This window comes from Miniopterus schreibersii (genome assembly GCF_964146895.1).
Source record: "Miniopterus schreibersii genome assembly, chromosome: 8".
Lineage (NCBI taxonomy): Eukaryota > Metazoa > Chordata > Mammalia > Chiroptera > Miniopteridae > Miniopterus > Miniopterus schreibersii.
In genome coordinates, this window is record NC_138109.1 from 23308227 (window position 1) to 23322382 (window position 14156).

Here is a 14156-nt window from a genome sequence, read left to right on the forward strand (position 1 = left end):
TATTTGTGCAGGATCCATCCCCAGAAGAGGAGTTGCTTGGCCCAGTAGTATGCACTTTTAAATACCACCCCCAAAATGCCTTGAAACAAAGTTTGTAACCAACTTACACGCCCACTTATGAGTTTGGCTGTTTTTCTGCACCCTCGCCAACACCAGACCTTCCATCTCTTATGTGTTTGCTACTGTGATGGGCAAAAATATGCAAGAGCCGAGTAATTTCCTTTCCTTTCACTGTTAGGGAAGGTGTACAAGACATTTTGATCTACTGACATTTTTACTCTGTGTTATGAATATAAATATTTTCATCAGAATCACATCAAGGGTTTTACAGACCTAATACCTTAAACACCTCTAGCTTTCCTTCCAGTGCATTTCCCAAAGCTGTACCACAAGCAGCAGAACTAGGTTTTGGGGACGAAAAGGGGCCATATGCTAACCTGATAAGCTCAGGGGAGGCCTGCATGGCAGCCTTGCAAACTCAGAGACCTAAAGTAATCACAAAGGATGGTATGACATGAAAACTTATTAACTAAAAGCAGTTTATGGCAGGTAGTCATGTCCTAGGCTAGAATCTTCCCTGACAAAAGTCAATCTTTACCTTAATGAAGCCTGTCTATTTTCTTTTTGCATCTACCATAACATACCTTTGGAATATCAAAGTAATTTCTTTTTTCTGGACCCATCAAAATACAGGTATCACACCAGAGTGGAGGCCACAAATCCCCTCATTGTCACTGAGTTCATTGCTGACTGTTAACTATCCTATACCCACTTATGTAAAAGAAATATACGTCAATCATTTTACTTCTTACCCAATCCCAAAGGTTTCCCCACTTTGCTTTCCCCCACCTCCCTAATCTATCACCAGTGGATTTCATGTAACCCACTTATGTCTCCTCTTTCTATTGTAATGTATAAAATTAGGTGCAAAACTGCCATTCTCTGGAGTTTATCTCAATCCTTTGAGATTTTGCTTCCTGGCTGTTGTTGACAGTTTGGCTCAAATAAACTCACAAAAATTCTTTACAGGTTTGAATGTTTCTTACCTTGACAGTTGGGAAATCAGTTCTCCTGAATCCCAGTGCCACGACATTTCCACTGAGTCATGCTGACCCACCGGCAGGGAGCAGCTGGGTGAAGACAGAACATTCCAGGTTACAAATGTGCTCTTGTTTCACAGCCCTCTTTTTTAGGTTCCGAGTTCCCTATTAAACCCCTCTGAAAGAACAGGGCACACCACCTTTCTGTTCCACCCTGTTTATTTATTCGTTCTACAGAGATTTGTTCTTGGGTGCTCAGTACAGAGACTGCAACAGTGAAAGGGAGGCTTAGGCCGCAACCTGTAGGTGAGCGGAGACACGCTGGATGTTCCCTTGAGAGTTCTGAGCAGGCCATTAATTTGGCACCCACTTAAGCCAGCGTTCTTTAAATATTTATTGAAAATTTATTTAGCAGAGAGGATGCATACTATATAGGAGAAGGTTGGAGAGGGAGATCTATTGGGGAAGATTCTCTTTCTCTTTCATTATCTTAAGCAATTCAGTTTTGGCCTCAAACTTTCCTCGGGCCTCACCATTCCTCTTTAGAAGTTACTGTGTCACCTGGCAGGTGTGGCTCAGTGGTTGAGTGTCCACCCATGAACCGGTAGGCCAGGGTTTCGGGCTCAATCCCCAGCAGGGGGTGTGCAGGAGGCAGCCAGTCAATGATTCTCTCTCATCGTTGATGTTTCTCTCTCTCCCCCTCTCCCTTCCTCTCTCTGAGGCAATTCTTTTCAACTCTTCTAGTTACTTTTTCTGAAATTTACAAATTTACCTAATGACATGCTCATCCTATCATTTATCTTTGCAGATTCGCTTATTCACTTCCTCCCATAGAAAATGAGAATTTAGATTTCTTTTTCTGTGTCCTTTCCCTGTCAGTGTCTTCATCTTGGAGTTCTCAGTCTCCAGAACGGTGAGGAACGCATTTCTGTTGTTTTAAGCCACCCAGTCTATGGTATTCCGAACTCACCACCTTAAACACTGATGGTGGCACGCAGAGGGAAAAAGAATCAGAGGAGTCTCAAGGCAGCAAATAAATGCTTCGGGTGGGAGGCCACACATATCCTTTCTGCTCAAACTCACTGGCCACACTTGGCTATAGGAGGGCCAGGAAATAAAATCCTACCAAGTTCCCAGAAGGCAGAAAGCCAGGAATTTTTAGTGAAGAGCATTAATTGTTTGTTAGTCACTACATGCCAAGAACTGTTCTAAGTATATTACAGGCAGCCCTGGCCGGTGTGGCTCAGTTGTTTGGGTGTCGTCAGGTGAACCAAAAGGTCGTGCCTTCCGCAGGGTCAGGGCACTTGTCGGGTTGCAGGCTCAGTCCCCAGTAGGGAGCGTGCAGGAGGCAGCCAATCTATGTTCCCTTCTCACATTGAATGTTTCTCTTCTGCTCTCCCTCTCCCTTCTTCTCTCTCTAAAAATCAATAAAAATATTAAAATAAATAAATAAATATATTACAGGCATTATCTCAGTTAAGCTTCACAACAATCCTATGAAATAGGTACTTTTAATGTCATCACAATCCTCATTTTATAGATGAAACAACTGGGGCACAGAGAGGTAAAGCAACCTGATCAAAGTCACACAGTGAAGGTGAGGATTTAAATAGTCATTCTGGTCCCACAGTCTGTGCGCTTAACCACCAGACTTTGAGAAGCACTGTCATAGATGATGGAGAGTCACCAAAGGATTTAAAGAAGGAGGGCGTCGTTCAGTTAGATTTGCCATTTAGAAAGCTCTCCCCAAGAGTGGGGGGAAGGATCAATTTAACTAGGGTTAGACTAAGGCGGGAAGGCTATTCGCATAGTGAAAGGAAGAAGAAAAAGAGGACTTGAACTAGGGCACAATTACCACAATTAACTGGGTAATCTTGAGCTTCTGTTTCATCATTTCTTGAAAAATGGTTATGCTAGCCTGGCCCGCGTGGCTCAGCGGTTGAGTGTGGATTTATGATCACCGTTTGATCCCAGGTCAGGGCACACGCCCGGGTTTTTAGGCTGGGTCCCCAGTAGGGGGCATGCAGGAGGCAGCCGACCAATGACTCTCATCATTGATGTTTCTATTTCTCTCTCTCCCTCTCCCTTCCTCTCTCTGAAATCAATAAAAAATATTTAAAAAAGAAAAAGAAAAATAGTTATGCTAATACCTATCTTGATGGTTTTTTTCCTGAGGATTATAAAGGATAGCATAAGCAAAAACTCTGACAACACTAAGGCTAGAATCACTGGAATCACAGACACCAAAGTTAAAAATCCCAGCTTTACTATTCACCAGATGGATTTTATTATTCTAAGTCTCAGTTTGCTCATTTATAAAATAGGTGTAAAGCAAGAAAAGTTAAGTAAGTTAAAGTAAGAAAAAATATTGCAAACTGGTGGCAGGTTGAGAACATTAACTTAGGAGGAAGGCGGAATTCCTTCTAGAGAAAGAACTGACATTTTGTTTAGGAAAAATACCCTAATGAACTTGTGTGTTTATTAAAATCAAGCCTCCTAGGCATAGCTAAAAAAGAAGAGGCTTCAACAAAGAATTAAATTGTTTTGATTACTAAAGTAATAGAAAGTGTTAATTGTCCTCTGATGAGATTAAATTTCTGGGGGAAGCCTGGTCTCAGGAGAAAGTAAAGAGATGGAGGGTTTCCACCAGAGATAAGATAACTGACTATCTGGTTTTAATGACGTCCCTGATCCATTTTTCTCATGACAGCCAATTATTTTTTTTCTTTTATTGAATTTAGAGAGAGAGGAAGGAAGAGAGGGAGAGCAAGAGCGAGAGAAAGAGAAACATCATTTTGTTGTTCCACTTATTCATGCACTCAGTGGTTGACTTTTGTATGTGTCCCGGCCAGGGATCGAACCTACATCCCTGGTGTATTGGGATGATGCTCTAACCAACTGAGCTACCCAGCCAGGGCTGCCAGTGATCTTTTAAACCCTCAGATTGGACCATGTTGTTTCCTCTCCCCCAGTAAGTGCCTGATAGTTAGAAGTTGCTCAATAACAATTTGCCAAATGAATGAATGAATGAATGAATGAATACATTTGTCAGATGGCAGGTGGGTCCTTAAAGAAAAGAACAGTCATGGAGAAATTCTCTGTAGCATAGGTGGCTTTGGACAGTGATGTTTAATAATCATTTTTAAGTAGTTGCCTATTCTGTGGTATGCTGTAATCACCCCTTCTCTCTACACCAGTCCCTCCAAATAACCTTGAGTAAAAGTCTGCTGCACAAAACTGCACTATTTGGGGAGGACTTAAGGAAAGAAAGAAGAGAGTGTCTAAGCACCAGGCAACAAACAAACAAATAAACAAATAAAACAAAGGTGGCAGTAATCACAAGAAGAAAGCTAATGAACAGGGGGACCCAGAATTCATGGAAGCAGGCTTTCCAAGTGAGAGGTGACTAGAATTCTCTGAAAACTTGAGGAGGATATGATGTCCCCTTATCCTGGGTTAGAAGCTTGGACCCTTTTATTTGGCTGTTGAAGGAAAGAATAAGTGGGAGGTCTTTGGGGTATCCATAACCCCTAGGTTACATTAGTATGATAAGTATTTAACTCATAGAAATGATTTGAGAGTTATACAGTGGTACCTCAGTTTTCTAATGTAATCTGTTCCATAAGACCATTTGAGTTCTGAAACATTCTAAAACCGAGGGATCAACAGCGGACAGCTAGGCCTCAGGATCTTCCACTCAGAGGGAGCCATGTGGCATGTTCGACTTTGGGGTTTACGACGTTGGAAAACCGAGGTACCACTGCGTTAAGGATAATTCATGTAAAGAGATTAGCACAGTGCCTGGCACATAGTAAGAGTTCAGTAAATGTTCATTGCTGTTTTTATTTATTTATTTATTTATTTATTTATTTATTTATTTATTTATTTATTTATTTATTTATCTTTATTGTTCAAAGTATTACAAATGTCCCCTTTTCTCCCCCATTGATCCCCTCCACCCCGCATCCACCCCACCCCCAGGCCTTCCCCACATCGCTGTTTCCCTTTACTTCCACTCCCTCCACTCCCTTTCTGCCAGGTTCCATTCATTCTTTTCCAAGGGTATGTAGGGGGCGTGTCCACTCCTCCCTCTGCCCCACCTCAAGCCCCGCCCCTCACTTCTGCTCTGATTGGTTCCTGAGAGGCGGAGCCTAGGGAAGAGCCCAGTACGAAGTGGTGGGGGCGTGGCGCATGCGCGGGCTGGGCTGGGTGGAGGTGGAGAGGAAGAGCTGCCGGAAGTAGACGGCAGAGGTGGCGGCGGAGCAGGCGGCAGCTGCCTGGGAAACCGGGCCCCGGGACGCACGGCTCGCAGACAGGCAAGGCCAGGCGGTCGTTCCTGTGCCCGGCACCCAGGAGTCCTGAGAGCCCCCTTTGCATGGGCCGAGGGTCCCTGGTTCGGCAGCTTTCTCTGGACTCGAGCCTTTCCCTGAGCCCGCCAGGGGGCGCCGCACTGAGGGGCTGCCGAGTGGGGGGCGGGCGCGGCTGACTGGAGCCGGGGCGCGGGGTCTGAGGAGAGGGCTCTGCCCCGCTCGGGAAGTGCCCCTGGGCGGGGGGCTGGGAGTCCTCACCTCCGGACAGAGCAAAGGTGTCTGGGGGCGAGGAGGGCGCGTCGCCCTCTGCCCCCGCCGGCACCCTGGCCATGACGGGCAAGTCGGTGAAGGACGTGGATCGGTACCAGGCGGTCCTGGCCAACCTGCTGCTGGAGGAGGAGAACAAGTTCTGCGCCGACTGCCAGTCTAAAGGTGGAGTATCCCCCCGGCGGGCGGGGGCCCTCCCGCCTCCAGCCGCGCCCGGGAGGGGCTGTGTGGGGAGGGGGTTTCGGAGCTGAAGCCGCCCGAGTCGTCCTGAAGGGTAACCTCGCGCTGCTCCTCCGGGGGCTGCGCCTGCGAGGGGTCCGGCAGGCCGGGGCCGTGCGGAGCGAGGTGGCGCGGGCGAGAGGGAGGGAGAGAGAGGGAGAGTTGGGGGTGCAGGTGGGGTGGAGGTGGCGTGTGCAGGTGCGTGTGTCTGTATTTCGGGGCTCTGAATGAGCTCTGGGCTGTCATTCCAGAGGCAGCCCAGAGCTCACAGCCTTGCACTCGCGAAGACAGGGGTGAACTGCAGTGTGTGTGTGTGAATGTGACAAAGAGAGGGGGGAAGAGGGAGGGGGGGAGGGAGGGAGGGGGGGAGGGAGGGAGGGGGGAGGGGGGGGAGGAAGAAAGTGCTGCTGCTGATGGGGACGAAAAGTGCTTAAATGATTCTGTAAAGGTGGCGGCCGTGGCTGCCTGCCCTTTGGTTAGCAGCCCCTTCTGTCATGCCGCAGGCTTGCTGAGGTCTGACAGGGCTTCGGTGGCTTTCTTCCTGGGTCTGTGCAGCGGGAAAGTGCTTTATGCGGTGACACAGCGCGGACTTCGAGACAGCCTGGCCCTGGCGGAGCGTGCGCTTGAGGCCTAATGCGCGCGTGGTGGCAGGAGCTGGCGGACTGTGGCCGTAGTGTAGGGTCCGTTTAATCACGGGAGAGAAGGAAGCTAGGGATGCATTGAATTGGTTGCTTCCATGGTGATTACCCTTCTAAAGGTGAAATAGGATCGTTATACATTGGCAGAGTCATTTAGTCTTTGTTTTCTGTGCCCTCAAAGGTTCATGGTTTGATCGAATTAAAAATCAGGATGATAGGAAAGCATGGTTATTAGTGAAATGTTCGTACTTGAAATTTATAGATACAAGCACCCATGACTATTTTGTTTCCTTGTTTTCTTCCTGAATTATTTGGAATATAATTGGAAGAGTTGGGAAAAATTTTTTTCTTCGGTTGGGGAGAAAGATAGTTATATTTTGGGAGCTATTGTTAATTGACTTCTGTTCATAATGCCTTGGATTTGCCAGATAGCATTTTGGGCATATAGTATACAAGAAAGATTGAAATGTTGAGAACGGAAGTATATGCATAATTGATGCTTTCACTAATTACCTTTTATTTTAGAAAAATAAGGTTATGTGAGGAGAACAGGGAGATGATACTAGACACCTAGTAGTATATTTTAGTGCTCTCTACCAATAGATAAATGGCATGTGTCATTAGGAAAGCAGGTCACCAGACTTCTTTACTGAATTTTTGCATTAGCAAGAATTCATTTTCAAAGTACTTTAGAATCAATATATGTTGAGTAGGTTAATTTCTTAAAGTTGACTCTCATCAGATCTTGTCCTAAATCTATTGGAAGATTCTGTTTAAAATTTAGGAGTGTATCTCTTGGCTTTACTCAAATTCCTTTATGTCCTCGGTTGACAGAGCTTGAGTCACAGTGAAGCAACCCACTGGAGTGAGCATGCTACATTTGGGGAGTCAGATGTCATTTTGATGATTATTACCACCCCCACCCCCCCGTTTGTCATACCACTCTAATTCTTACTCATATTCCAATAAAATGTAACATATGGAAGAGAGAGGCTGATTCATCAGTTCTTCCTCCAAATTTTCCATTGCTCTTTATCAAAGCATTACTGGGGATCAGGTAATGAAACATTGGTTAATTCTTAATGAGAACTAGTAACTGCTGGCTGGTAAACCTTATTAACTGCCGTTGATGGTCGAATCCTGGTTCCTGAAACAATTTCTTTTCACAAATTAGTTTTACATTTTGTCTCAGTGGCTTCAGAGACTTGATCATTGTATTAAAATTGAGATGTCAGTTATCTTTCAATTCAGTTACGTAAAGCCTCAGTTTATCCAGTTTGTAAATTATCTAACCCCTTCCATTCTTTCAGCCCCTCTCACTCATTTTCCTCTTCCTTTCCCCTGATCTTCATTGTCATAATGATTGTGCAAACTGTCAGATGGTGGAAAGAAGAGACATTTGCATCAATAGATTAAGTTGCCTGTTAGCTGTAGTAAAAAATGTATTTAATGGGAGAAGGAATTTAAAAAACGTTGGCTAAAATGAGACTTGGATTTGAGTTTATTTATCTCTGTGTCTCATGTCCTTTCTTAGAAAATTGAGAGCCAATGGTACAGGAGCTGATGAGTGATTGCTAATCCATTCATGTTAAATCAGATGATGTAGCCCTGGACTGCAGATCTAGGAGCAGATATTTTGTAATGTTCCAAAAATAACACTTTGGCAATGACTCTTCTTTTGAAAACCTTGTACTTATTTAAGAATGTTACTATCTTTTGATACATAATTTAAACAGAGTAGAGAACAAGAATGTATTCTCTTTATGTATTTTCTTTATGTAGTATAAGTTTGTTGGTCCTGGTTTTTTATAAATCTCTTGAGCATAAGACTCACCAGTTTCTGGGACCCCTAAGGCACGGAAGTGATTCCTGTTTGGGAGAGGAAGCTGATTCGGCACTGCCTTAAAAAATAAAAAAGTACTGTGACTTGCTCCAAGCCCAAAGATGTGGTTTCCTCACCATCCCAAATCTTCAAGTTATTGTGATGTTTAGGGTAAGTTTTTCAGCTGATTTAAGTCACAGTAGTGATAGAACAGAGGATAAACATACTGAAAATTTCTGGTATGTCAGTGGTAACTCTACCTAGCAGAGGCTGTGTCCCATTTTTGCATAGCCCCTTGGTGGGGTCTTACTGGTCCAAGGTTTAGTCTTTAGCTCTGCAGTTCCATGTTTTATCAGGGTGCCTGAAATAACTCCTTATCAACCTCTTCAGAGACTGGTTTAAATTAGACACTGTCTTATTTACCATGAAAGGATCTACCTTTCTGATGACCTGAATACTTGTGTCCGCTATTGGGACTTTCCTTTCTCAGTATCAAGGTTTGTAAAAAATTGAGAGCTATGTAATGAGCAGAGAACTAAAACGAGAAAAATTGGATGGTCTTGAGGAATATTTACTTCAGACATTGAAGCAACACATGGAATTCTGGAGTCTGACAGAAACTTGGTAATACTTTTTTACTTTTCTCTTCTGTTATGTCCTATCTCTGAAATGTTTCACCTTGAATCACCTAACCATTGCCTCTGGTTCAATTCCCATGATATATTAAATTTAAATTTACGTTTTGAAAGAGAGCATTTGTATGTGGTTCAAAATTCAAAAGGTTTAAAAGGGAATGTGTACAGTGAAAAGTTGTGTTCTTGTCCCTGATGGCTTAGCCACCATTTTCTCTTCTTGGAAGTAACCACTGTTGGTAATTTCTTATGTGGCTTTTAAGAGATAATCTGTTCATAGACAAGCAACTACATTTAAATGCATTCCTATGCAGTGCTTTTGTGCAAACAGTAGATATTACACACACTTCATGGCACCTTTCATTTTTCTTTAAAAATTTTTTAACTGTCTTTTTTATTTATTGATTTGAGAGAAGGGGAGAAACATCGATTTGTTGTTCCACTTATTTATGCATTCATTGGTTGATTCTTGTATGTGCCCTGACCAGAGATCGAACCCACAACCTCTGTTTATTGGGCCAACCCTCTAACCAACTGAGCCGCCTGGCCAGTGCTACACCTTGCATTTCTCAGTCAATAGTATAACATGGAGAATGTGAAGATTTGCAACAGAGGGGCTTCTTCATTCTTTCAGGGTATTTTCTAAGGCTGTACCTAGGTTATCTTGTTTAAGTTGAAAGATACACTTAAGTGATTTGGAAACATCGGAGCTCATTAAAGGCATCCTAGGCCCGTCTGTAGCACAAAGATGCCCATCTTACAGGTGGCAAAGAAACAGAGCAGTGGAAGGAGCTGTAGACTTGATGTTGAAATATCCAGTTAAAACTCCTTTACTCTGCTTATTTTAGCTTTGTGACCTTCAGCATGACACCTAACATTCTCAGTTTAATGTTCCTCCTTTGAAAATAAAAGTGCTTTGTAGACAAGAGTGTTACACAGATGTAAGCATTATTTATTATTACCACTGCTGATCTTATTTATTTTATCTTGATTGTATTCATTTCCCATTCTGATTTTATTCACTTAAATACTCTAGTTCCTGGAAGCCACAATTAGAATGACTCACCCAATAATTCCCTAGTTTTAAGCCAAAACCATTTCCTATACATGGGAGTTCTGGCTTTTTTTTTTTTCCTTTTCTAAGGAATTAACAATTTTGTTGGGCTCAGAACAGGGGTTCATGAGTCTTGAGGATCTCTGTGTATCTGTCAGTCTTCTTCACGTTTTTTCTGCCTGTTTCCATAGCTTCGTGAGCTGCTTTTTCTTCGGGAATGGAGCTTGGCCTTGTCCTTCCTCTTCCCCTCCAGAGTGGCTGTGACTGCCTGGTACTTCCCGCCAACCTCATGAGCCAGGTGCCCTAGGCAGGCCAACTTCCTTATCTGCTTCAGACACACGACCCTGAGGGCCACAGGGACCACCATTCACTTTTTCTTGTCACAGGGCCATCCCATCAAACAACTCGAGGTGGTCCAAGGCGGCCTTGTGGGGCAGTGTGCCTCGCTGGGTCTCCAAAAGATGGGGGCTTGGAAGTCGTAAGGACTGTGGGTTGGGTCGTTCATCTGTTTGCGGAGGAAGGCCAAGGCACTTTGACTTGTTTTGTAGAAATTGCTGAAAATGTTGATGCTTTCACAGTGCACAAGCACCACCTTCTGGCCCAGGAGATGGCCTCAGCCATGCGGCGCCAGGACCTGCCCCTCTGCTATGTTCGGCAGCTGCCTGGGAAAGAAGTGGGGGTTCTGGCACTTTTGCAAATGTACTTTATGGGATCCTTGAGGGTGGTCTCTGGATGTTTTCTGACTCTTTAAACTTGAGTGAAAGATTAGACCAGGAAATCTTTGTATTACATTTTCTAATAGTAGTCCTTAATTTTAACTCCAGTAAATTAATCTTTAGCTTTTCTTTACATTTGTTTTGTGTTGATAGCTAAATCATTGCTTGTTAAACATCATTCCTTAGAACATGAACTTTCCCATCAATTTTTAATTATTTTAGCTGTATCTATGGCACCTCTTGAAAGGTTAAAAAAAATTCCATTAGATTTAGACAACAGTTTTGCTTTCGTCTCTAGTCCAACAGCCTTCTCCAGCCCAGATCAAATAACTTTTTGGGTTTTTACAGCTAATGCACTCAAATTCTGACAGTTGTGGTTAGCTTGACACAGTTTTACTGAAAGTAATTTGTCCAATTCCCTATTAGATTGTCTTTTAATATCAACTTGTTAAATCTGATCCCTAGGAGATACTTTCCTATTCTTTCTCTTTGTGCTTGAAATATCCTGTGGCAGTGGGACAGAGATTACAAAATGCTGTAACTTTTGGGGGAACTCTTGCAAGCCTGCAATCCCACACTACATGTATTCATTCAGTAAATATTTCTTATGCACCTACCTGTGTCAGACACTGTACCAGGACATGTAGATTAAAAAGTAGGGTTTTTGGTTTCAAGGACCCTACTGTCTAATGGGGAAGCAGGTGTGTAAACACATAAATGATGCAGTGCTGTAATTAGCGCTCTGGCATTGTGTGCAGGGAGAAATGAAAGCATTGAAGAAAGCAGACGAGCTGGCCTCAGGAAGTTGTGGCTTCAAAGAGACATGTAGGCTGTGTCTTGAATGATGAGCATGACCTTGCCAGGTGAATTTAGGGGCCTTTGCCTTCTGGGCAGAAGAGACGGTGTGTAAAGGCTGCCGGGTGTGTCGTATTGTGTGTATGTATGTGTGAGGGGAATCTTTAGTATGCTTTGACTACATGTTGGGGAGTGGCAAGGGACTTGCTGTGTGGTATTGAGATTCTGAATATGCTTTAGACTCCTATAGTACTGGAAGTCTACCTGCCACTCAGATGGAAGCATAAGTATTGCAGATATAAAATGTTTTCTAATTGCTGAGTAATAAGAAAGGTCTGAGTACTGTGCCTGCAAGATCTCCATGGAAGTGCACCTTCAGGAATACATTAGATTATCTTAGAAAAATCTAATGAAAATGTCAGCAGTAAATGTTATGTCATTTCTGGAGTTATGATGTTGGTTTTTGAGGCTGGCCATGCTTTTATACTCAAGCAGCCTAAGAGTACTGAATATTTGATGAGTGCTTATGGTTACTCGGTGCTTACGATATGTAAACAGGTAGTGCAGCCTGATTTCTCAGTACACTTTTCAGCAAATCCATTGCTTTCAAATAAATCACAAAACTACTTTCTTTCTGCATTTTTCATCTGATGTCATTGTGGTATGTAGGTGGCAGCTTTCTTGGGCACGGTTGTCTATATAACTGTTCAGCACATGAGTCAGTGTCTGATTCTATTCTACTGCCTGAAAATTTCATCTTGTAAGTAACGTCGTGCAATTGGTGACTGCAGCATTTTACTCATTATGTGCTTTGCAGCTGGCCTTGTTATGTTGGTGGAATTTACCTGTGCCATAGACAAGGAAAAAAATGACTCATTAAGTAGACTCAATCTCAGTTCCTCCGAATGATACTCTCTGTGAAAAAGATGCCAAGCAGGAATCTGCATAAAACACACTTATGTTTTACATTCCAAGCATACTGTGCCTAACTTTTATTGTTGTGTCTGCTTAAATCCTTATCACAGTTGTACTTCTGTTTGAACAACAAGTGGCCACTTTAAGTAGATACTAACTTTGAAGAAGTTCTGTTTTGGCCTCTGGAATGTGACAGTTCAGCTACCACATTGAAAAGGTAGGAACCAAGTCTGTGTAGGGTAGAACACCATAAAGTGGATTCACTTTTGCCAAATTCCTCCATTGTTAAAGACAGTTGGTTAAAGATATATTCCTATATTGGTTAAATTTTTAAAATTTTAATTTGCCACAGTTAACACGTCTACTAGCATGTAAGCTTCATGAGGGCAGGGGTTTTGTGCCTGTTTTGTTCACTGTAATATTCCCAGCACCCAGAACAGTGCTCAGCACAGATCAGGCTCTCAGTAAATATTTGTTTGAATGAATGAATGGATTTTTGTCATCCATAAATCCTTTGTTTCTTATTAGAAATCTTTTACAGGTTATCTGAATGTTTCATTTTTTAGGAAAGCTAAGTTTAAAATGTTTTTTAAAATCAGGGCCCCATCAGGGAAACAGAATCCGCTGAAGGTAGTACAGGCAGGGGGAATTTAATATATGGAAAAAGTTACACAGATGATATAAGAGCTGAGAAGGTAAATGGGCTGGTGAGGCAACTCAGAGATTAGCAACACCTAGGAGCTACTCTGCCCCTAAGGAAATTAGAAGGTGCTGGTGTCACCAAAGGCTGAAGCCTGCGCTATCTGGTGTAAGCTAGGAGCATGGAAAGAAGAGATGTCTGGTGGCAGCTGGAACTCAGACCAAGTAAGAGAGAGGGCATTACCCTGGCTTCCCCTGTCCTCCTGTTTCTTATCCTTATCAGTACTAACCATTGATGGAACTTACCCAGAAATTGGTTGGCAGGGGAGATGTAGTTCCCTGTGACAGAGGGGAGCAAGGGTAAGATCCAAGTGGAAACAGGCAAAAGCACTTAAAGTCTCCAAGATACATTCTTTCTCCTTATGAGTAAATAGTTAGGTTATTTTGGACAAGAGATAAGAAGGGTTTTCAGGCAGGTCCAACCTTGTGTGCTTCTAAAGGATCTTAACTGTTGCTGAAACAATAATTAGTATCAGGAAGTAATGTAACAACTCAGTCATTGCCTATATAATTAACATGTATGACTCGGAAAATTGGTTTCTGTTGAATCTGATTTGACTGTTGGTCACTGCCAGGAGTGAGTTATCAATGGTTACTCAGAAAATAAGTTCCCGCCCTGTCTATTCTGGGAAGCCTGAAGCGTTAAGCTTGTCCTATCTACAACTGCAAGACTTGTCAGTAACACGTAAGACGTTTTGAGGATTTCAGCCTTAAAACATGGTGCAGGGTAGTCTTTCTTTGATAATTAAGGTAATTGTGGTGGAGCTGATTTTCCTTGTGCCACATATTTTAACTGGTCTTATTGGTTTGTCTGGTTTTTCCTCCCACGTCTTCAGATGGGTTAGCACTGGGGGAGGGAGGTGAGATCACTAGATCTACTTTCTTTCATACTGGACCTGAAAAGTATTTTATTTTGTAAGGAAAGTTTCTGCTGCTCCATTAAAAGGCAAAACTTCCCAAATTATTGCTACTAGTTTTCTTCTTGATTATAAAGTGTTTAAGGAGTTACATGATACAAATTCAGCACTTTCTAGAAGTGCTTTTTTTGT

At 42.9% G+C, this 14156-nt stretch overlaps 1 protein-coding gene across 1 annotated transcript in view; it reads left to right on the plus strand.

Annotated features, from left to right (window-relative positions):
* The first annotated feature begins 5237 nt into the window (after positions 1 to 5237).
* SMAP2 (small ArfGAP2) overlaps positions 5238 to 14156 on the plus strand; it is a 41182-nt gene continuing 32263 nt past the window's right edge. Inside the window, exon 1 of the mRNA XM_081143764.1 lies at positions 5238 to 5782. Coding sequence (XP_080999890.1) covers positions 5680 to 5782 — 103 coding nt within the window. The 5' untranslated portion in view covers positions 5238 to 5679. The remainder of the gene's footprint in view (positions 5783 to 14156) is intronic.